Consider the following 24,014-nt stretch of genomic DNA (forward strand, 5'->3'; position numbering starts at 1 on the left):
TGGGGGGGGGGGGTTGTTGTTTGTTTTGTAGCAACTTTGAAATCAGAGTTAAATCCAAGGTGATGTCATCATATCCATGCAATTGCACAGTGTTCAAAAATGAAAGTCCTTATGCCTAGTGATGGGGATTTGCGTGTTTATTTTGTTTTGCTTAGGGATGTGTTATAAAATGGTTGGTGCTAGTATGACATGGTGAAGAAACTGTGTTTTCCTTCTCCTGTTTCCACAGCTCTCATCTTTGTGCATTTTGCTCTTATGTAAGCAAGAATGTACCCTTTATACTCTAGGCCTACATAAATGGGTGAAGGGTGAGTTTGAGGAAGAGTCCTATGGGGAACTGGTTAGATCATGATTTTTCACTTGCAGAAATAGAATACAAAAAGAACAAATTTGAGAGGAAGGATTATACTTGTGATCTCCAGGTGAGGGGCAGCAGAAGCGTGCCTACAAGCCTACACTTACAATGCCAGACTTCTAGCCCCTGTGCAGAGCATTGTGGGTGGTAAACCTTCCCTGTCCTCCATCCAGGACAAAACCGTTTGTGCATCCCTGACCCGTCTCTTTCAACAGTAGTCATCTAGATGAAATCCTTTGAGATAATATTATCCTAGAAAAAAAAATAAAAACACTTTGTTCTTATCAGCATTTCTGGTAAACCTACATTGCTATTGAAATTACTTTGATTGCTTTGGAAATACAAACATTTTTTACTATAATTAGCCTTACAACCTGAGGTCATTTGGAGCTACAATGAGGAGAATGAATCTGAGTCAGATAAGCCCTGGTTCTGCCATTTATTTGCTGAATTGTCCCTACCATCTGTAAGTCTCACCTTACTTATCTGTAAAAATAGTCATTGGAGGCTGGATGGTGGCACAGTGGAACTTGTTCTGCAAGACTGACCCACGTGGGAAGTTCTGGTTTGCATCCAGAGACTTTCTCATATACACACATCAGTTAGATGAGTGCCCATGATCCAGGGCTGGCTCTGGAGTTAGGGGTAGATCCTAGTATCAGGACCATGTTAGAGATGTCTCTCTCTCTACCACTTTCTCTCAGTCATGGACGAAAGAAAATAAACTTAAAAAAAATAATAATAATCATGGATACCTCACACCGAAGAACTGAAAATTATTTAAGACAGCAATGAAGTTAGTCCAGCACAGTACTTGACATCCTCTGGACTTTAAAAATATTTCTTTTCTCGACTTTCCTAGCCCAGTTTTTTACCCATAAGATGAAAATGACAAGTGTTAGAGAGCAGAAAAGATTACTAACACTCACAGTAATCCATTCTAGTATTTAACACTTTTCAGTGTCAAAAACACTTCCTGGGTTGGCCTCATAGCCTAGTGGTTAAGGGAGTCGGATCCCATATGGCCAACCACAGTTTAAATCCCAGCCTAGCAGCTTGAAGAACAATGCTGAGTGCATACACATGAGTGCCCAGAGTCCCAACAGGATTTAGAAATGGAGGAGTAAGGATTGAGACCTGACCCTGCCTGATTGGAGGATGCTTTCTTCCTTTCTCTCTGGCAAGCACATACACTCTCTGGCAACTGAAAGAAAATACTTCCTTCTGCCTAACCTAAATTCCTAATGCTACAGTCAGTTGTGTCCTCCTTTTTGTTTACAGTTTTAATATTGCCAAATAAATAGCACGAAACGTCCTGATCTTCAGATGCATAGTTTGTTTCATGGCTTTAATAGGTGAAAGCACAAAATACAGTGGGAGCTTGAGTTCTCTGTAGACTATAAATTCATTTCTGGTAGCCTGGATTAGTTGGAAACTGTGTGGCTCGTTTTCTCTTCCTGTATGAATCTCTGTGAACCTTTTTAGATAGAAGTGCATATGGGAAATATGAGGGAACACATACTGCCGAAGTTCATTCCAGCTGAGCATCTCCAAATCCTTCCCATTTAAGGAAGGCAGTGCCCACAGAATTTTAAGATGTTCAAGAATGTGTGTGTGTCTGAACTCGGATTTAAAGCTATGCTTCCATTTCTCTCTTCATTTACACTAACCACATAACCTGCTGGTGCTCACTTAGCAGGTTTGCATGCAGCCTGAGTACAAATGATGCAGTAACCCAGGAGAAGGAATGCATAGACTCTGACTATTAGAGGCTTTTTGACTATTTCCATAACCAAAAAAATAGTTTTTAAGTTCTCCTACAAGTCTGAGTAATTACATGGCCTCCCAGTGTGCATAGATTAAGAGTTAAAACAACTTTTAAGAGGAAACGATGAGCTATGCAGCTTGCCATATCCTGTGTTCAGAATAATTTTCATTTCTACTTATCTGTGAAGGTTGAAGGAATGTCTACAAATATTTGTATGGTTTCTATGGTGAAGGCAGAGAGAGATCAAGTATGTGATTGTTTAGTGTCAAAATCAAAACTACACTATACTGTACTTCAACAAAGAGAATAAGTTTGTTATTTGAAACATAATAGACTTAATAAGTGGTGACTGTTTTACGTTTCACAAGTTTAAGATGAAATTTAAACAGTGCAGCCTGAAGGAAAACATGGGCCCTTCAGGCATTTTAAAACTTTGTTTTACAAAAATAAAATGGTCCTCTCACTTTATTAGAAAGTTATCTGTTGATTAAAGAGATGATGGACTCACAGAATGCCTGGTCCGGAGTTGCAGCACTCTATGTGTTACCCTAGGTTATCCCTGCTACCCCTGTAACCCTCCATGCTTGCTGTCTTCTGGCTGCCCATACATTCCTTTGAACAGACGCTTATTTTATGCCTGCTATATACAGTGTTCTTCAAGGTGCTGGAGTTGAAATTCCACTTAAAAATTGCCTGTACCCTCAAGGTCCAGCTTGGGTTCTAATAGGCTGAAACTACACAGCCAATGAGATACAGTGTGGTAAGTGCTGTGATCATGTATGTTTGAAAAGGATTTGGCAGGCCAAGTTTCACAGAAATTAAGATTGACGTTGTGAAGAGGACATTAAGATAAGTCTCAGCAAATGGGAAGACCGTGAAGCATGACACAGCTTCCGTATTTGAAGAACCCCAGGGCCCCGGAGCAGGTTGAGAAATGTCTTCATATGAAGGAGGAGCCAGCAGTGTAACTGGAGGGAGAGAGGGAGCCAGATTATTAGGGTATTGTGGGTAAACTGGACTTGAACCTCAACCTGAAAGCTCTAGAGAAGGGGTGAATAAGCAGGAGAGTGGTGAGCACAGTTTGAGATGCATTAGAGAAGAAAGAGTGAAAAGAGACAGACAGGTAATAAAAGACCTCAGAGGAAGCTGTTGGGACTACCCATGAGAAAATGGGTTCACAATGGAACTGTCAGGATCTGGTGTCTCCTTTGATACTGGAGATGAGTACGGAACCTGGGTAGGTGGTGATTTTGCTTACAGCAAAGGAAAATATAAGAAGCAAAACGAGCTTCAAAAGAAGAACATGTTGAATGTGAGGTACCTATAGGAGGACTAACTAGTGATCCAGGGGACAGTTGGAGTTGAGGGTCAGATCCCTCCTTCGCAGAGTCCTGGGTACAGTATGGATTGGGGAACACCCACATATGATGCCAGGATGATGAATCATATAAGAAAAGCAGTTACCAAGAGATACAATGCCTTAGAGAAAGCAGTGGTTTTATTTTTTTTATTTCAATTTATTTATTTGCATTCATTCACTGTATATCATTACAGCATACAAAATGAGATTTTCCATACAGAGTACACTGTATATTGTCTCAATCAAGCACATCAACAAACATGTTATTGTCAACAAATGATCTTCCATTTCTTGTTTTCTGTATGTTTTCCTTTTTTTCCCCCATCTTTGATTCCCTATCTCTTACCCTCTGCCATCTCCCACTCTCCTCCCACACTGTCTCTGGTATCTGTGTTTGCTTTCTATACTGTTTTCCCCCCACATTTTATTGAATTACTAAAGACCTTAATTAATCTAATTATTTTCATAGCAAACACAGGTGATATATACATTTCCATGAACACAAATCTAACTTTATGCATCCTATAAAGTAGCACCTAGCTGGGGCTATATATCTTAACTGCAGTCATTGAATAGATATTTTTTTCCTGAAACATTTTTTTTTGCAACAATATGTGATTTCCCATCCAGAATATACTGCATAGTGACTTAATCATGCATATTATAAAAAATTTTGAAAGCAGTGGTTTTAAAACAGAAAGATGAGAGGAATGCTAGGACAGGACCCTAACATTTTGTACTTAAATCACTATAAAACCTTGCCATCCCCACTTCAGAGTCCTTTGGCCAACCCACATGACTTAATACTTTCTTAATCTATGACCATAGTGTCCAGGACTAGTATGGTACCTCTCAGAGAAGGCACTCAGAAGATGAATTGAATTGAAGCTCACTTTTACCTTCAAAGTCTTGCTCTCTGGGTGAAAAGCTTTTTAAGGTTGGTCTGCTTAGACATTAATAAAATAAGAAAAATAATAAGACTCAGAAAGAGATTGTATGTGCCATTGGTACCACAAAAGATCAGAAACTCAGATCCTTGGACCAGCAGATGGCATAATGGTTACATCACTGGACACCCACATGGCCAAGCATGGTTCAAGTCCCAGACCTGGAGGCTTGAAACTCAGACCAGGTGCATGTGCGTGCATGCTCAAAATCCTGAGAGGAAAATGGAGGAGAAGGGATTGTGGCATGGCCATACTCCCTGAGGAGGGTGGGGTGGTCTCTCTTTCTGTCTCTTTCTCTCCAGCTAGTGCATGTGCTCTCTAGTAAAAATCTCTCAAAAAAAGAAAAAGAAACCCAGATCCCTGTCTGTCTACTTTTTTTTTTTTAATTACCAGAGGTCATCTATGCTCACCAGAGAGAGAGAGAGAGAGAAAGAGAGAGAGAGAATGCTGTGACTTAGTCACAGCCAGGCTACTACCATTGCCAGTTTCAAGAGATGAGAGGAATCAGTTATTGGAAGCCAGAGGGGAAGAGTCCGATAAAGCAAGCTGTCCAAGATGGATATTGACTTCGTATGTCAACACAGAGCTGTAGACAGCTTTGCTAGGGAGAAGTTAAGGAGTCAAAGACCTGACCTCACTTTTCTGCCTCTCTCTCTGTACACCTGCCAAGGCTTCCCTTTGGCTGACCCCTATAAGAAACTAGAGGCACATGGCAGATATGGTCTCTTCCAGGCAAAGACCATTTAGAGAGGTATTCAGCCCAACATCTGCACCCAGCTTTTCTGTTCTTGGAGCCATAGAATAAGGATGAACCAGACAGCATCAAGGGCTTTTTCAAGGTCTTGGTGAAAGGGTCCATGAATAAATGTGCTAAGTGGCATATTAAGTTAGAGCAGTTTACCCTGACATGTATCTTGATTCAGAGTTGGCCTTGACTCTCCTTTATCTTACACTGTTATTGAACTGGTTCAGAAAATTGTGAATAGAGATCAAAGCAGTTTAAACAGATACATCCACTTGTGTAAATATCCTTGAACTACTCCCCTCCTTCCGCTCTCCCTCCTGTTGGCAAATGCATTCAGCACCTCTAGAGGCTGTTCATACATGTAATGATGGTAATAAACATGGTATTTACTTTGGTTCCAGCTGGCTCCAACTGCCAAACTGTCCATAGTTCCCGTTGTTATCTTTGCTTACTAGACAACTGCATGGTTATCATTAGTAGCTACCTCTGTCATAGATTTCTGAATGCCCATCTTTATATACTGCACACACTGTTTTCTCTCAACATGTTTTTACCTTTAAATTTACCATTATGCTTTGTTTTTAAAAATACTTAGAATAAAATTAAAAGAGCGTTTGGTAAAAATCAATTATGTTGACAGCTTTCATTACTTTATGCACTAAAACCTTGAGACGATCGTATTGGTATTGTTCATTCTTTATAAAGCTTTCAAATGAAAATGAATACATTTTTGCTTACATATAACATAAATAGGCTGTCATTTAGGCAGTCTTCCGTCAGAAGTATTTGGAGGCACAGAAATATAATAATTCCTAAGCAGAGGAAATTTATATTTTACTGTCAGGAAAACTTGTCACAATTTGTTCTCAAAAACTTAGAGATTTAGTTGTAGATATTTTATATCCTACAAAAGTGAAGAAATTGTCATCATTTGAGATCATTAAAATTACAGTGATATAATGTGACGATTAAAGGACTCTGGGTTAGAGGTTATAAAACAGCCATGTAAATTAACAAATTAAAACTGGGGAAGCTTGTTTATTATAGAGGATAATATTACATAAATCAGGAAATAACTATTAGAAAATGTAGTCTTCAATATCTATTGCAAAAGTAATTTGTTATTTTTAAATATAGACTATGGGCATTGGTCGATTTATTTTGTTAGAAAATTAATTAGAAATGTAAGTTTTGTATAATTCATTCTTTTGTTGGAATTCCAGCATGTTACATTCCACAAAGATTTTAACCAAAAATGGTCTTTTTAGACAGATGTTAATAGTTCAAAAGAGAGTATAAACATAAACGTATTTTTTTCTCATTAGTTGCAATGATTTACATAGAGATTAAGCAAAAATCTTACAGATATAAGTGATATTTTTAAATCTTGGCTTACGTTGAAGTCATGAGATGGGAATTGATAAACTGATGGTGTATCATATGGAGCACTGCCCTGATTCAGAACTAAAAACCTTTTGCTTAAACCATTTTTTAGAAAAATAATTGAACCCCAATTGACAGTTGTAAATTCTGAAAATTTCAGAGTGAATTTAAAATCATTTCCTACTATTTGATTACAACCTGTATTTTTACCTGTTCATTTGTGGATATTTGGAGTGGTAAATTAAAGGTGCTAAGTTGGGTGTTGAGGAAGGAGCAGTCAAAGTCAGTCTTGGGGCCAGCGGTGTGGTGGTTGTGGCACTGGACTCCCACATAACTCACCACACTGTGAGTCCCAGACCTGGCAGCTTGTTTTCTCACAGTCCCTCTCTCTGGTCAAATTAAATAATAATAATAATCAATAAAATAAAATAAAAATAAAGTCAGACATTCTTGATGAGAATACCCACTCTTTCACATCTTAACTATGTCATTCTAGACAGATCATTTAACCTCTCTGAAATTCCGTTTTCTCAGCTGTAAAAAGTACTGACTGACAGCAACTTGCTCCACTGAAATCATCATCCAGCCCCTCTTTTCCTAACACTTTCACCTCCCACACTACCATGTTTTTGTGATAGTTGTTCATTTAAAGCTTAATGTCCATGTGTCCTTAGAGACGATTTTCTATGATTATAATATTTACACCCAGACATAACCTTTTAATAAGAAATGGAATACATTTACTACTGTTCCATAACTTCACACTATATCATAGACCTTATGGTTTGTTTTGTTTTTGGCTAGAAGGTGCATGCCAGTGCCAAAGAGACAGAGGGAGAGGAGAAAGCACTGCTCCCTTATGGAATGGTCGCACTGCGATTCTCTTCCTCTGTCTTCCTCTCCTTGGAGATATTTGGGCATACAAGTTCACATGCCCAGCATGTATCTCAAACCGCCAGATGCAGGACTCATACCACATTACATGGTCCGCCATGTGGGATCCAACTGACTACCTTACCCACCAGACTGGGTAACTGACCCATAGACATCTTTTCTAAACAGGAATGAAGAGGATGAGAACTATTATTTTTTAAATGATTTATTTAACTTTATTTATTCATTCATTTTTTTTTTAATTTTACCAGAGAGACACACACAGACAGAGAGAGAGAGAAGGTGAGAAAGCAAGCCACCAGGTCCAGGACTTGAACCGTGGTCAGTCATGTGGGAGCATCCAGTGCCTTAACCACCACGCCTCCTGCTGGTTCCAAGAACTATCTTTTTTTTTTTTTGGCAGCCAAATAATATTCCTAGTTATTAGGAATAATAATAGTTATGGTGGAGTAAACATCCTTATGAATATCTGTTTGTATAACATTAATTATATAAGTATTTCTGTAGGATAAATTTCTGCAAGTGAAACTCTGGGTCAGGAACATGTGCACGCACTATTAATTTATAGATTATCCTCTAAAAAGAGTATTCCAATTTGCAATTTAAAACTGTTTTTCTGTACCCTGAATCGTGTCATTTTGTTCATTTCTGTAAATCAGTCCAAAAAAATACCCCTTTAATAAAGATAACCCTACTAAAGATTTTTTTAGGATAGATAATAAATCAGAAATCACAGTTTCCCTAGAATGGCTTAAAATAATGTTGTATTCAAGTTAAACTTTTTATCTCATACAATGCTAGACCTTATTTTTAATTGAGGTGAGTAAATTAATGTATACTTTCACAATATCTGTATATGTCTATAAACCACTCAAGTTGAACTTTGTGGACAGTTTCCACCTGCACTTTTGTTTAGTATTTCAGAGAAACAAGAAAGTGTTCCCCTAGATAGAAATATTAATAAGGTAGAAATAAATCATGTAACTAAAAATTAAAGCCCAGAATCAAATACTCTCCTTGGCAAAAATAATGGCTTCTCTTTGGGGAATGACTAATCATTGAATTTTGACCAATTATCTTTCCAAGATTGAGTACTTTAAAATTAATCCCTTATTGTTATGTGTACAGTATTGTGGTGGGCATTTATAGACATAACCATATATAAAATCAGAGCCATGCCCTCAGGAATGAACCATATTAAGAACTGTGTTACAAAGGAAGTTTTCAGGGAGCAATGGATTTGGTGGAGGGGTGGCATCAAAGCTGGCCCTTGTAGGATAAGTAGAATTTCTACATATGGGGAGGAGAAAGAGGAGTTTTCTCCTAGAAGAAGTCTTAGCACGATGTTTTTCCTCACCTTTCAACCTGGCAGAACTAATTCTAGATGTTTGTTTCATCTATTAGTATGAACAAGTCTGCATGAAGTGAGGTTCTTCTCTTTTGAGGATCCCTTGCTCTGATGACTTTGGTTTCTGTATTGTTTTAGATTTTTGCTATAGGGTGCATGTGTTCACCGGAGAGACAGAGACAAAAAAAAAACAAGAAATCACCCCCTGAGGGAATGGCCATGCCATAGTCTACTCTCCTCCAGATTTAGGGCATGTATGCACTTGCACTCGGTGTGGATTTCAAGCCACTGAGTCTGAGACGCAAACCACAGTCGACTACATGGGAGTCCAGTGATGTAACCGTTATTCCATCCACTGGTCCCTGTTTTGTTATTTTGTTTTGTTTTGTTTTGTTTTGTTTTTTGGATAGGGCTTCTAAACCTGTCAGAAAGAGAGGGGGTCGGGTAAGTGAGAAATCATCCCCCCAGGGGGATGGCCATGCCACAATCCCTTCTCCATTTTCCTCTCAGGATTTTGGAGATGCCCTCACATATACTCTGTGTGATTTTCAAGTTAGCAGTCTGGGATTTGAAAAGTCCTGGTCATGTGGGAATCTAGTCCTTTAACCACCATGCCACCTGCTGGCTTCCCTCTGTTGACGTTTTTTACACATGTTATGAACAATTAGGTACTCTCTTAAGCTCCTCCCTAGTTTTTACTTGTTTCCTTAAATGAGCAGCATGGAAGGGGATTTCATGTTGATTTTTCTACAGTGTCTTGATGAGGGTAGTTTTGGCTTGTGCTGAGTGCTCTGTAGACTCAGGATCATCATCCAGCAGCCCCTACTAGCATCATTATTGAACTTCCCAATAATACTGACCTAGGAGTTGAGCTGAAATCATTGCCATCCTGTTTTCCATGTATTATTTTATTGTGTTCCATAAGGAAAAAAAATAGTTTTAATAGTTCGTTTGCTTTGCTTTCTGAAATTCCTGGTTTTTTTGTCCTCCTTAGTAAGACAGAGTCTGAAGTGGGACCCCAGGTGGTGGGGATGATGTAATTTCCTGACCTATCAGCAGTGAGTCTATTATTGCTTCTATCACTGTGTCCCCATATGATCTATAGGAGTTCTTTCTAAACTGAGTCTTGTCATAAAAGCACCCGGGTAAGGTGTTCAAGCCCCAGCCTCCATCCTCTGTAACACTCAAATCTATTTGCCATTGCAGGTTGTCACGCTGTGGTACAGAGCTCCAGAAGTTTTGCTTCAGTCCAGCTACGCCACCCCCGTGGATCTCTGGAGTGTTGGTTGCATATTTGCAGAAATGTTTCGTAGAAAGTAAGGAATACATTTTGTTTCACTTTGCTTTCCTTGAGAAAGAATTTTTGGATCTTTAATAATTTAAGTGGCAGTGTGACATTTCTGTGTCAGGAAGGGTCACAGTTTCCGGGTACACCTCCTGTAGGCTATCGCTCCCAAGCCTATCTAGAATCCACCTTCTTGGACCTTACTGTGTGGTTTGTATGACTAGTTCCTGGTTCTTAGGAACTTTGGAAAGGAGAACTCCATTGTTCTTATAATGTACATTGTTTTTATTGATGATAATAGAACATGGTGACTGTGAAGCATTCTATAATATGCTTCATTTCTTAGTAAAGAAATGTCCTCAAATGGACTTTATCCACAGGAAGAGGACCAGGATCATTAAGTGTTTGGAAATTTTTTTTTAACAGAAATTTAGGTGGTGAGAATCATTGGGGAAAAAAAAAAATCAGTGGCATATACCTATAATCCCATCTACGTGGGAGGCTGAGACAGGGGGATTACAAGTTCAAGGCCAGCCTAGACAATATAGCAAGACCCTGCCTCTTAAAAAGGGGGAGAAAAAAAATATTTGAGTTAAAAGAGAATTGGCAAGGAGGATATCAGTGATATTTCAGAATACTTTAAATGTTACCATACAGAGCAGAGATTAGATATATTCAGGCACTATAGAGGACAGAATAAGACCAAAGAAATTCTAGAAGTAAACAATTTTGCTCAGAGGGACAAAAACCTAACAAGTAGACAATTATCTAAAGAGTCGACTGGGATTTATGAAAATAGTGCATTCTCACAGTATGTCCAAGAAGAGGCTGGACCACCACATAGTGGAGCAGCATTCATAGGGAAGGTGAGTTGGCTAGATGACGGCCAGGGCCCATCTGAGTCTGAGAGTCTGTGATTCATTTGTTTGATTTTCAGGTCACAAGATATAGCCAAACAATGTAATAAAGATTTGCCAGGAAAATAATCCATACCTGGGTACTAAGTTCAACCTGGTCAAAATTAAACAGAGAGCCCAATTATAATCTAATCTCTCTCTCTTTTCTATTTTTATTTCTGTGGGAAAATGTGAGTTGGGAAGCTGATCATATTCCCATTGAACATGTTATATTGAAAAGGTAGCCACATGATAGTTCACAAGGAAAAGAACTAGTCAGTCATTGCTTATTTGTTTTAACTAAAGTTTTGTGCATGTAAATAACTTGGGGAACTGTTTGTAGAAATAGCAGATTCATCTAGCTTGTAGAATGGGATCATGGTAAGGAGAGAAGAATACACAGATGTTTAATAAGCAGACCTACTATGTGCAAGCACGGTGCCAAACTTCTTCCTTTACGCTACCTTCTAATCCTCACAATAAGAGGAAACTGAAATGGACTGGTAAATTTATTTTTCTGGCACCTGGCAGCTAGGAAGTAGCAGGAATATGAATTCAAGGGAGGTCTTATGAGTTCTAATCCAGCATTGTTGAAAGACCAAGGAGGAGCGGGAAAAAAATTACCAAATTCAGGCACAGAGTTTGCCAAAATGGTTTTCTTTTTATTATATATATACACACACACACACACACATTCAATCACATTGTTTAGCTTACAAAGTGAACATTTCAATATGTGAACATTTCTCCCCAGTCCAGTTGATCAAAATATCTTCAACCGATAACACCATACCTCCCCATCCCGTCAATGCTCTGCCTCCGTGTCCCTCCTCCAAATGCCCTTTCTTAGGCCCCACTCCTCCACACACACCACATCTGGCATTCACACTTACCTCTTGTGTTTGTACACCCTGTAGTCAATCAGTTTCAGTCATAGAGTGCAGACACTCAGTATATATTAAGCACGAGTGTCACCTAGAACCTTATTGGAAGTACAAATTCTCAGGCTCCAGGGCCAGCAGATGACATAGCAGTTATGTTGCTGACTCCCACATGGCTGACCACGGTTCAAGTCCCGGAACTGGTGACGTGAAATTCACACCCAGCATGTGTGTGTGTGTGCCCAAGATCCCAGAAAGAGAATGGAGGATAAGTGATTGCAGCATGGCCATCCCCTCTGGGGGATGATTTCTCACTTTCTGTTCCCCTGTCTCTCTCTGTCTCTATGGTGAGCATATATGCCCTAGAGCAAAAATCTCTCAAAAAAAAAAATCCTCAGACTCCTCAGACCTACTAGATCATAAGCCCTTGGGCTGGGGTCTAGCGACCTGTGTTTTTACAAGTCCTCCACATGGTTCCTAATACACCCTCCAAGGTAAGACCCACTAAATTGTATGACAATATCACTAGCCATGAGCAGTCTTCAAAAGGGTAACTCCCAACCCTCTTCCTTAAGGTTCTGATTCATTACTGGGCTAGGGCTAGTAATCTTGTTTTCAAAGGTGCCTTGGGTCATTCTTTCCTTTCAACAAGTGTGGAAAACATTGGGTTAAAGACTTATGGTAGGAGCCATAAAGAATAATTTACTGTCAATAAAGAAGGTTGGGAATTAGGCCAGTCATTCCAGTTCATCACAGGAATAGCAGCTGGATCTCACATGGGTGACTGCATGGCCAGTCCTGGACCCAGTCGCTTGAAAAATATGCCAGGTGTGCATACCCAAAATCCCAAGAAGAGAATGAAAAAGAGTTCGTGCATGACCATAGCCCCCAGTGGATCCTCCTTCTTCTTCTTCTTCTTCTTCTTCTTCTTCTTCTTCTTCTTCTTCTTCTTCTTCTTCTTCTTCTTCTTCTTCTTCTTCTTCTTCTTCTTCTTCTTCTTCTTCTTCTTCTTCTTCTTCTTCTTCTTCTTCTTCTTCTTCTTCTTCTTCTTCTTCTTCTTCTTCTTCTTCTTCTCTCTCCCCCCCCCCCCCCCCCTCCCCCCCTCTCCCTCTCTCTCTCTCTCTCTCTCTCTCTCTCTCTTTCTCACAAGCATGAATGCCCTGTAGCAAATTTTAAAAATAAATAAATAAATTCCATTAGAGATACGCTTACTGGAATTACATTTATGTGTCTAGAATGGCTTTCAGATGTAAACATGGAGTCCTCCAGCTATCAGATAATACAAGTCATTTATTTTTTATTTATTTTTTCAACAATACAGACTTGAATATCAGCCATGAATGATGATTTAAAAAAAAAAAAATTCACGAGAGAGCACCTACATGCCTTTGTAAGAGAGAGAGAGAAAGAAAAAAGCTCCCTCCACAAGGTCTGGTCATACACTTCCTCCACTCCAGCCCATTGGACCTTGGGAATTCACATCCATGCCCAGTGTGTTTTAGGTGGACCAGCTAAAACTGCTGTTCCAGTTCTCTTAAGCAGCACACTACCACTACATCATGGAGCTGCCAAAACCAATGTCTTTTTAAAGATGCTAAAAGAAGGATAATTTAAGATATGTAGAACTAAGCATTCATTAATAGGAAGTTGCTTTATTTTTAAGCATAGGCAGTGCCCACCAATGGAACAATTGTAACTCAAAATTTTATTTTAAAGCATTAAACACATTTTCCACTGAAGTGATAATATAATGGATAAATTGTGTTCCTAGTCTAGCTTCCAGAATCCTATATATATAACCTGGATCATATATAAAGCATCAATTGTGCTAATTCATCAAAACCTTTTCAATGAGAAAATTCATTCTGTGTCCAAGATAACAGGAATACTCCTCCTTCCACCCTAGCATTGGGCCTGAAAAGAGGAACTCAAATGTTAGAGGTTCAGGAAGAAACTCCTTTAATGATGCTGCCATCAGTCTGCTTCACTGAAAAAGTGAGAGATTGGATAGAGCCCCACTGGCTCTTCTATAATGTGCACGTAAGAAAATACCCTTTCTGGGACCAGCAGATGGTGTAGCGGTTATGTCTGCGTGGACTCCAATGTAGTCCCGGACCCAGTGGGATAAAACTCAGGCCAGGCATGTGTGCTTGCATCCCTAAAATCCCAAGAGGAGAATGGAGGAGAAGGGCACACGTGTGGTTGATCATCTCCTTGGGGTGTGAGTTCTCTCTTTCTGTCTCTCTGGTGAGCGCAAGCACCCTATAGCAAAAATCTCTCAAAAAAAAAAAAAATACCCTTTCTCCTGAAACCTTTCACTTAGATAATAAATTGAGATTTAATTTCTTGTAAGGGTGAGCAATGTCAGAAAGCAGGTCCATGTGCCTTTAAGGCTAGAGGAGAATGAGTCCATTCCAATCCCACATCCTTCCTAGAGTGAGCGCTCTGTCTCCCGGGTGGTTCCTGCTGGTTTGACTGCGACCTTGAATACAACCTTGGGATCTGACCCTGTTCCTGCTCAGTTCACATTTGGTATTTCCTATGATACCACCCAGATTTCTGCACGTGGCATCCTTCTTACTTATGCCTGATGTGTTCTGGGCTTTAGTGCCTCACTTGATCTGATTCCAACTTGCCTCCTGACTTAGAGTTGACCCAGATGAGAATTCACAAGCCATGGATTCTGAATGTAAACTCCCTCATTACTTTATGCTAATCCTAAACCAGGGAATCCTGGCATGTGTCCGCCCTGGGTTCCTACTTGTTACTAAGGCAGTAATTCTCAAATTATTCATCTGTTTATCACTTCCATTGTTTTCACCATATTCTCACGACAACTGTACTGTTCTGTACTTAGTCTTTTTACTACCCTAAATCAATTTACTTTTTTACTTAGCTCCAAACAAATACATATAAAATCACAGATTTGGCAAGCCAGTTATTATACACATTAGAGTAAATACATAACCTTTCAAATTATTAAGAAACTTAGTCCAGGACTGGACAGTGACGCAGTAGTAAAACACTGTGCTCTGCAAGGCTGACCCATATGGCAAGGTACCTGGTTCACATCTGAAGAACTTCTTGAGTACGCTAGGCATGTGTGTGCCCATAATCCAGGGCTGGCTTGAACAAGGGATAGGACCCTGTTGGGGGTTTTCTCTCCTCATTCTCTCAGAAGAAATAAGTAAACTTAAAAAATAATTATAAAAATAAACCAGAAATACTGAACAAAAGAAACGAAGTCCATCTTCAGCACCTGAAATCATCACCAGCAGTATATGCCACATGTTGGAAAACTTTTGTCATGATGTTTATTCAATCTGCAAGTAACTTATCGAGTAGATTCTTTATGCAAGGCCCTCTTCTAAAGGGATCATTTAAATCCTAGTAGAGAACAGAGGTATTGTGTGCCTCATTAGTTAATTTATCAGAGCTGAGGTGAGGGCTGTGAAGAAGTGTAGGGGACTGTGAGTGGGTCTAATGAGAAGACGTTTTTGTAGAATTAAAGATGTCTGTTGGAAGGCTAGAACCTTCTTTAAAGGTCATATCCTACCTATTTATCTGAGATCTTTAAAGAATAATCATTTATGCATTAGCAAGGCTATATTCTATAACCCATAAGACTATTCATAGGGAAAAGGAAAAAAGCAAAGGGAGTTGACCCTGATCATAGATAACCTCAGGCCCAGGGCTGGGAGCCTTCATGTGCAGTATCTTTAAACTCACATTCTAAAGGCTGTTATCCAGAGATCACAGGTTACATACTAGAGTCTTCTACAAGGATGATAAGTAACTCGACCATGGGTAGAAAACTGTTAAATGGCAGAACCAAATTTGTACCCAGGTCTGCCTGGCTTTGTAGCCTTTGATTTTTCCACTCTGCCATGTTTCTGTCCTTGCTGCTGTTTAGCCTCCTAGGCCATATTTTTTTCTGGAGTGTCTTATGTATTATTATAAGGCAGCAGCTATTTTAGAGAAGTCAAGGAGCAAATCATACATTTAATAGCTTTGATTTCCAGTCTTTCCTACATTGGAAAGGTTGACCAATTCTCTATCATATTGTTGACAAGGTACATGCCTCTATTCTAAAATTGCTAACCTTGGAAATAGGAATTCAGTAAAGAGAATCTTAAGGATAGTTGACAGGGAGCCAAAGAGTTTAAATACCATCTATCACTATTATCTGGGTTTAATAATTGTTCACACTGACCCATAGAAGCATTCTACAAAACAGATAGGAGCTAAATTTTTTATCTTCCACCTATAATTCTTTGGGTAATATAGCTTTATTCCATAATTAATTATTTTTTTTCTTGGAGAGGTTTTTGCTATAGGGCGCATGTGCTCACCAGAAAGACAGAGAGAGACAGAAAGAGAGAAATCACCCCCCAGGGGGATGGCTACACCACAACCCATTCTCCTCTTGGGATCTTGGGCACACACGCACACACACGTGCCCGGCGTGAGTTTAAACCACCAGGTCCGGGGCTCAAACCGCAGTCGACTACATAGGAGTCCAGCGACATAGCCATTACACTAACTGCTGGTCCCTATTTTTTAATACTAAAAACATTACTGTGCATTTGGTCAGTAGCGAACTAGTCACTTAAAGGACGGAATGGATAAGGGAGATAAATTGACTTTTAACTACTTGGCAAGCTAAGTTCACACTTTCCCAGTATCTATCACTTGCTTTGTGATTCTGGTCAGGACTCTTGCTTGTGGATTCAAAGTTATGGAATTTTCCAGGTTAGGTTACAGCAAAATCATGAAAAGAAAATCATATTTTAAAAATAAAACAAGCTACTAATTCTTTGAATACAGAGATTGTGGCAAATAAATAGTAATTCTTAGAAGTTCTGCGTTCCCTGCTCTGCTGATCCCTAGCTAAGAAATGCCAAAAGCCACCAGGAAGAATCTAACAAATAGAGTCACTGTTAAGAAGCAAACAAGGGTTCATGGTCATATTGCCCCTTGTGTGGTGGCCTCTTTAGGCTTGCCGTCATTGATTTCTATGAATTAAACACCCAGTAGCTGAGAAGCTGACAATGAAACTGTCCTTTGTGGTTCGGTGGTCAGTGAACAAATGTCTTCAAAATGTCACTGAGTGCCTTGCCAATTTTCCCATTGGCTGCTGTATTGGTGCTTCCCCATATGTGAGTGCGTTCCTTAGTGACATCAAGGAAATGAGGTTCTCAACTAGCTGCCCAGGCACCAAGACACCAGAAGTCAAGCCCTGGGCTGTGAGAGGAAACTTATTACCTCAGGTTAGGTCAAAACATATATAGAAACCAGGGCACTCAGGTAGACATTCATATTTCTTATCTCTTCTTGGATATTTTCCTAGTCCATTTTTTCCCCTTCTTTAAAAGAATCAGGCAAATCAGAAGAACTCTAAAGGATCATTTTCTTTCTTTTTTTTTTTTCCCTTAGGTTTTTGGCATAGGACATGTATACTCCACCAGAGGGGGGAGAGAGAGAGGGAAAATGAGAAATCACCCTCCCCAGATGGGTGGGCATGCCACAGTCCCTTCTTCTCCATTCTCATATCGCGATTTTGCTCTTGTGCCCAGCATGATTTTCAAGCCACCAGGTCCAGGACTCAAACCATGGTCAACCATGTGGGATTCTAGTCATCTTAACCGCCATGTCACTTGCTGACCCCAGAACATTTTCTTAAGTGAGAAAATATCCAAGATGGGACCCAAAAGAAAGGCCAGTCTTGGTGGAATGATGCATATAGAATAGTAGAGCAAAGGAGTACTTTTGTAATATAATCAGTATTTTTTTATTATTATTATTATTATTATTACCGTGTATCTTACTTTAATGTGAATTTGGAAAATACTTTGTTTTCATGTTACACAGAGAAGCCACTATCAGCCTGACCATTCCCTGTTGGGACAGTTCTGCAGCCCTCCAGCTCCTTGACCCAATGCCCCTCCAGTCTGGCACCCTGCTTCTGCCTGGTTGGGGGCCTTCTCCACAAATTAGATTTTTACCCTTTTAGTACCCTTCTAACCATTCTGCCATCATGTACCTCCCTCTTACTTCTAGAGTTATTGCTTCTCTTTCACTAACAACTATGAGTTCATTATTTTCTCCATGTTGCCATCTGTGTCCTTAGCAACCAATACCACACTCTGGCTCTATCTCTGTTAATCCTTTCTTCTCTGTCTCTTGGAATCTTTGCATAGCAACAACAAGTTACCCTACTTATCTGAACTTTCTTTCAAGTCGTCGTCTTCCAGATGACTAAAACCAGCCCTTTTTCTATAGAAGTTCTGCCTATTCCACAACCCAGCGAGGAAATTTTAATTTTCTTAGCCATCTGCTCCTTGGGGGCACTTTTCTACGAAAGCTTCTTACCTTGTTTTTGCCATCCTCTTACACTCCCATCTCCCTACTCTTAATTGTATCACCAGTAATGTTTAAGCATGGAGCCACTGCAGAGTAAGAAATGTTAGTGGTGGAAGTGCTTTGCACATAGACAAAGATAGAGTAGTTTGAGGGTCCTGATAAACTCAACAAGTGCTTAATGTGACTTATACGTTCTGTTCCCATAGTCTGTACTTAAGCATTCAGGCCCCTTGTGATGAACTCAGGTTCTCTGCTCACTTCTCAGGGACACTGAACCTTAGGGGATGTCATCATCCAAATGCTTTGCCATTAAGAAGAAAGCTCTGCTTTCACATAGAAATAAGGGCAACTGGAACACACGTGCTTGTTTAACACTTGACATCTGGGTGTTGGATAGGCATGTCCCCTCTTCAGCAGTCTCCCTTTAGTCTCAAACCTGATCCCATGCTACCGTATAGATTCCCATCTCTTCCAATTCCCAGTCCTCCACCCCCAATCTACTCCCACACTTCCAACCCAACATTGAGCCTCATCTCTAGTTTGTTGAGATCAATGAGGCCATCAAAATGAGTTGCTTTAGTCTCTTTCTTTCAACCCATAAATACCTACCTCTCTTTCTGCTCTCCCATTCCTGAGAAGGATGCATTCTTCTTCCTTTTTTGGGGGCGGGGAGAGGTTTTCGCTATAGGGCACGTGTGCTCACCAGACAGACAGAGAGAGACATAGAGACAGAAAGCGAGAAATCACCCCCCAGGGGGGATGGTCACACCGCAATCCCTTCTCCTCCAGTCTCCTCTCAGGATCTTGGACATGCACGCACACACGCCCGGCGTGAGTTTTAAGCCACCAGGTCCAGGATGTGAACCGCGGTCGACTACATGGGAGTCCAGTGACATAGCCATTACGCTAACTGCTGGTTCCTGCATTCTTCTTCCTTACAGGCAGCTCCCCCAACCTGTGCCTTTGATCCTTCCCTGCTTCTAGGCTCTTACTTCATCCATCATCCGTTTCTGATTTGCCTGTTGAGAATCCTGTCTACTGGCTCTCATTTCTCCATCCTGGAAAAGATCCTTATTCAACTTTCTTTGCCCTTGGTCTTTCTCCTTCCTTTCATGGTCAAACTTCTTAAAGCAATAGTGTCTCTACAAGTTGTCTCCATTTCTTCATCACTGTCTCATTCCTTAAACCTCTCAATGATAAAAATAATACATAGTATTTATTGGATTCTTACTATGTACCAAGCACTGTATTCAGTGTGTTCAAATACACAATTCAGTTTAACTCTCACAATAACTATGGGCAATTGTTGTCATCTGTTTTACAGATATGAAAACTGAGGTCTGGGGGACCAGCAGTTAGCGTAATGGCTATGTCACTGGACTCCCATGTGGTCGACCGCGGTTCGCGTCCTGGACTGGGTGGCTTAAAACTCATGCCGGGCGCGTGTGCATGTGTGTCCAAGATCCCGAGAGGAGAACAGAGGAGAAGGGATTGTGGCGTGGCCATCCCACCTGGGGGGTGATTTCTCGCTTTCTGTCTCTATGTCTCTCTGTCTGTCTGGCGAGCACACGTGCCCTATAGCAAAAACCTCTAAAAAAAACCTGAGGTCTGAAGAGGTGCTACAGAGTATGAGAACTAACAAATGATGGGTTGAGGCTTATTTGACTGCCTAGTCCTCCTGGTAGTTAGGCTCTGCCTCATAGATTGAGTCTGTGACCACTCATTCTATAAGACCCTCCCTGCCCTTGCTGTTGATGAAGACACTCCTGGTTCCTGTTGCCTCTGTCTCCTTAACTGCCTCTTTATCTCCTTTCTCTCAAGCTTAGATGATTTCAAAGAATTCTGTTCCATCTGCATAAGATGCAGATGACCCTCAGATGGACTCTATGGCCGCATTTTCATTCCCTGGTGGGCCAACTTTCCCCAACCACCTCACAGACACCTTACATTCACTGAGCCCCTCAAACCTACCCTCCCTTTTTCTGTTAATGAAATTCACCTCTCCCCAACCATCCAGCTGAATTCTCAAAGTTATCTCGGAATCATCTCCATCCTTCTTCTATATCTAAATCCTGTGGGTTCTGTCTCCATGAGGCCTCTCAAAGCTTGCCCTTTTCCATCATGACTCCCATCTCCCCAGTTATGGCCTTCCTTAACTGTCCCATAGCCTAGAGCAGTAATTTGCCCACCTATCTCCCTGTTTCCCACCCTTTTGTGCACTTACCATGAATTAATACTCCTATTACCTTTTTTCAAAAACTTGCTGGTATAGGATCCTTAACCCTCAAGACCTCTCTAAAGAAGACTCCAACTTCATTTTGCCTTAGCATGCAGTAGTTTCTAAAATGTCACTGACAGTAAAAAAAAAAAAAAAAAAAAAACTACCTATTGGCCCCCAAACAGTTATCAAAATTTTCCTCCTTAGGGCTCTTGCTGTTATCTTGTCCAGGATGCCCACCTGCCTTCTCTCATCTTCCAGAGCTAAACCTAGAAACTACTTCTTTAGCAAAGAGGAATGGTGCACTCTGTCCCACCTCAGTGGCCCCACAGGATTCTATCTGTGCCTGTGTCATGATACTTTTTTCAGCCACCTTCTTTCTGTGTAGAGAAGTAAACTTTCATAGCTCCAGTAATGCTATAATGCATAGCACAGCATCCTTTCTTGGGACCAAGGTATAAATTCTGTGTTCAAGACCTACCCCTACCAGTTTTGTGATGTAACACCAAACCATCAACTTCTGAAGATTGTTTTCTTTATCTGTAAAATGGGGAGGCTAAGATATCTGTGGAGTCTGAACACTGCTTCACAGAGTCCTCAGGTCCTCCTCCTATGAATACTCTGGGAAGCTTTTCAGCCTTCTTGCTCCCACACTCAGCTTTAATCAGAGCAGCTCACTTACATCATTTTTCTGTATTGGGCTTCTGGAATTTAAAAGGGTTCTAAAATATTGGAGAGGATAATGTTCAATTTACTCCAGTTCTGGGCAGAACTTTGTCTTGGTCATTTCTGGAACTCTTACCTTGTCGAGCACAGCTAACACTGCCGACAGAGTTTATTACACATCTTCGAGTATTGTTCTGAGCACATGGCATACATTATGCAGTTTAATCCTCCCAAGTGACTTACCCCAAGATCCCACATCTGGTCACTGGCAAAGCTTGGACTCTAAGCTCAATGATATATAACAACTACACTGAATTATAATGAACTATATACTAGAAAATTAGGCAGGCATAAGATAGAGGGTAGCAATATAACAGTTGGTGTGTGTGTGTGTGTGTGTGTGTGTGTGTGTATGCACGCACACAAACATGGCATGTACATCCCTCCCTCTCTGCTTTACTGCACCTAATGTTTTAAAATTTTACATTGCCTTGTGGACTATCTATAAAAGCCTAAACCAGCACTGTCCAATAGAAATATAATGTGAGCCACAGATGTAATCTTAAATTTTCTAATAGCCACATTATAAAAGGTAAAAAGAAACAGGTCAAATTAATTTTAATAATATTTTTATTTAACACCATATACCCCAAGTATATATCATTTCCATGTGTAATGAATATAGAAATATGAAAGAATGAGATATTTTATTCTTTTTTTAATACTAAGTCTTCAAATCCCAAATTATATTTTATACTTAGAGCACCTCTCAGTTCAAACAAGTCACATTTCAAGCACTTAGTAGCCACATGTACTGTACTGAACAGTACAGGTCTAAATCATCAATAAAAAGATAAATTAAAGAAACAGACAACTTGCCATTGATTTGGAAGAAGGTGGAGAAGAAATCAGTGCCCTTCTACCCTAGCCTCATTGATCTTTTATTGTTCAGTATCCATAATATCTTCTTTTCGAATTTGGGTGGGGACTATAGAAGTTGGGATTCTTGCACATAAAACCAGCAGAGGTAAGGCTGATATAGCTGCCTGGCCTTCTTCGCCTGAATTGGCAATGCTTGAATGTCATCCTACTCCTGCAAGTAAAAAGTACTTAACAGCACTAACAGATCTTCCTCAATATGTTCTCAAAAAAAAAAAAAAAAAAAAACTTGGGAACCAGCAGTTAGCGTAATGACTGTGTCCCTGGATTCCATGTAGTCAACTGCGTTTCAAGTCCCAGACCCAGTGGCTTAGACCCATGCTGGGCGCATGTGCGTGCGTGCCCAGGATCCCAAGAGGAGAATGGAGGAGAAGGGATTGCGGTGTGGCCATACCCCGGGGGGGGGAGGTGATTTCTCGCTTTCTGTCTCTGTCTCTCTGTCTTTCTAGCGAGTGCACGCGCCCTATAGCAAAAACCTTCTCCAAAGAAAAAAAAAGCTTGCACCTGGGGAGCATCCTTGTCTTGTCGCTGTGATCTCCTATTCCACTCGCTACTTTCAGAAACAAGAATTGCTGAGGGAAGAAGTTAGTTGAGAGATTTATTGGGTCGTTGGAAAAGTAGTGATGCATTTTTGCATAGAAAATCATGGAAAAATACATCATGACTTTCCCAATAACCCAATTTGCTGCTTTTTTTTTTCTTCAATTTTTAACCAAAAAGCAAAATAAAATGGTTTGGTTTTTTAAATGCCAAATGGTACGGCAGTGTAAAATGTGAATATTGTCTTTCCTGTACTCCATTCCAAATTCCTAAGATAACTCCCTGAATATACCTCCAAATCTTCCTTATTATAAACCCAAAAGCATGCTCATGTGTTTATAAATACATACATACATACATACATCTATAAATTCCTCTCAAAGAAATGAGTTTACACTACATTCTTCTGTACATCACCTAATTCCCTTTAATATGTTAGTACATAGAGATCCAACATTTTTTTAAATGATGAACTGTCAGTTTATTTCATAATTTAACAAATCTCCTGCTGATGGACATTTAGAGTTGGTTGGCTGGTTGGTTTTTGGTCCTGTTACAAAAGTGTTGCAGTAAAATCCTTGTGCTTATTTTGTGGAACATTTGTCAAAGTATTTCTGTACAGTGGATTCCAGAAGTGAAATTATAGGGTCAAATAACATGCATATTTTAAAAAATCTGCCAGCTAAACCAAATTACTCTCCAAAAAGCTTCAACTAAACTCTGTTTTTAGCTTAAGATGACGGATAGGGTTGAGATTAAGAAAGGTGTCCAGAATAAAGCAAGACAAGAACTCACCTAAGCCTTGACTACCTCTTGTACCACTACTTGAAAATGCTATCAAAGGGACCAGCAGTTGGAGTAATGGCTGTGTCACTGGACTCCAATGTAGTCAAACACGATTTGAGTCCTGGACCGGTGGCTTAAACTCACGTTGGGTGCATGTACATGCGTGCCCAAGATCCCGAAAGGAGAATGGAGAAGGGATTGTGGTGTGGCCATCCCCTGGGGGTGATTTCTCACTTTCCATCTCTCTGTCTCTGTCTTTCTGGTGAGCACATGCACCTTATAGCAAAAAAAAAAAAAAAAAGAAAGAAAGAAAGAAAAGAAAAGAAAAAAAATGCTATCGAGTAGAAAACATAAGTGAATATGATAATTTTGTAAAACTGCTGTTAAGGTTGGTTTGATACATAGACATCTTTCAACTGTAAAATTCACTGTGGGTTTCCTTTTGATTAGTTGGGTAGTGATAGGGAAGGAATTCACCTCATTTTGTCAGTTAAAAATAAAATTATCTCAGATAAAGTCCCAAGCAGTTTTTCAGACATTTTTTTCCCAGTGCACAGGCAGTCCAAAGATCATCTGTAGAGTTCCATAGTACATAGGCCTGGAGAATAATGCCTATTGAGTTTGATCTTCCAGTTGGGAT

The 24,014-nt window shown here is 40.0% G+C and overlaps 1 protein-coding gene across 1 annotated transcript in view; it reads left to right on the forward strand.

Annotated features, from left to right (window-relative positions):
- CDK6 (cyclin dependent kinase 6) overlaps nucleotides 1-24,014 on the forward strand; it is a 258,036-nt gene that overhangs the window by 168,743 nt on the left and 65,279 nt on the right. Inside the window, exon 4 of the mRNA XM_006155536.3 lies at nucleotides 10,007-10,116. Coding sequence (XP_006155598.1) covers nucleotides 10,007-10,116 — 110 coding nt within the window. The remainder of the gene's footprint in view (nucleotides 1-10,006; nucleotides 10,117-24,014) is intronic.

This window comes from Tupaia chinensis, unplaced genomic scaffold (assembly GCF_000334495.1).
Source record: "Tupaia chinensis unplaced genomic scaffold, TupChi_1.0 Scaffold000460_1, whole genome shotgun sequence".
Lineage (NCBI taxonomy): Eukaryota > Metazoa > Chordata > Mammalia > Scandentia > Tupaiidae > Tupaia > Tupaia belangeri.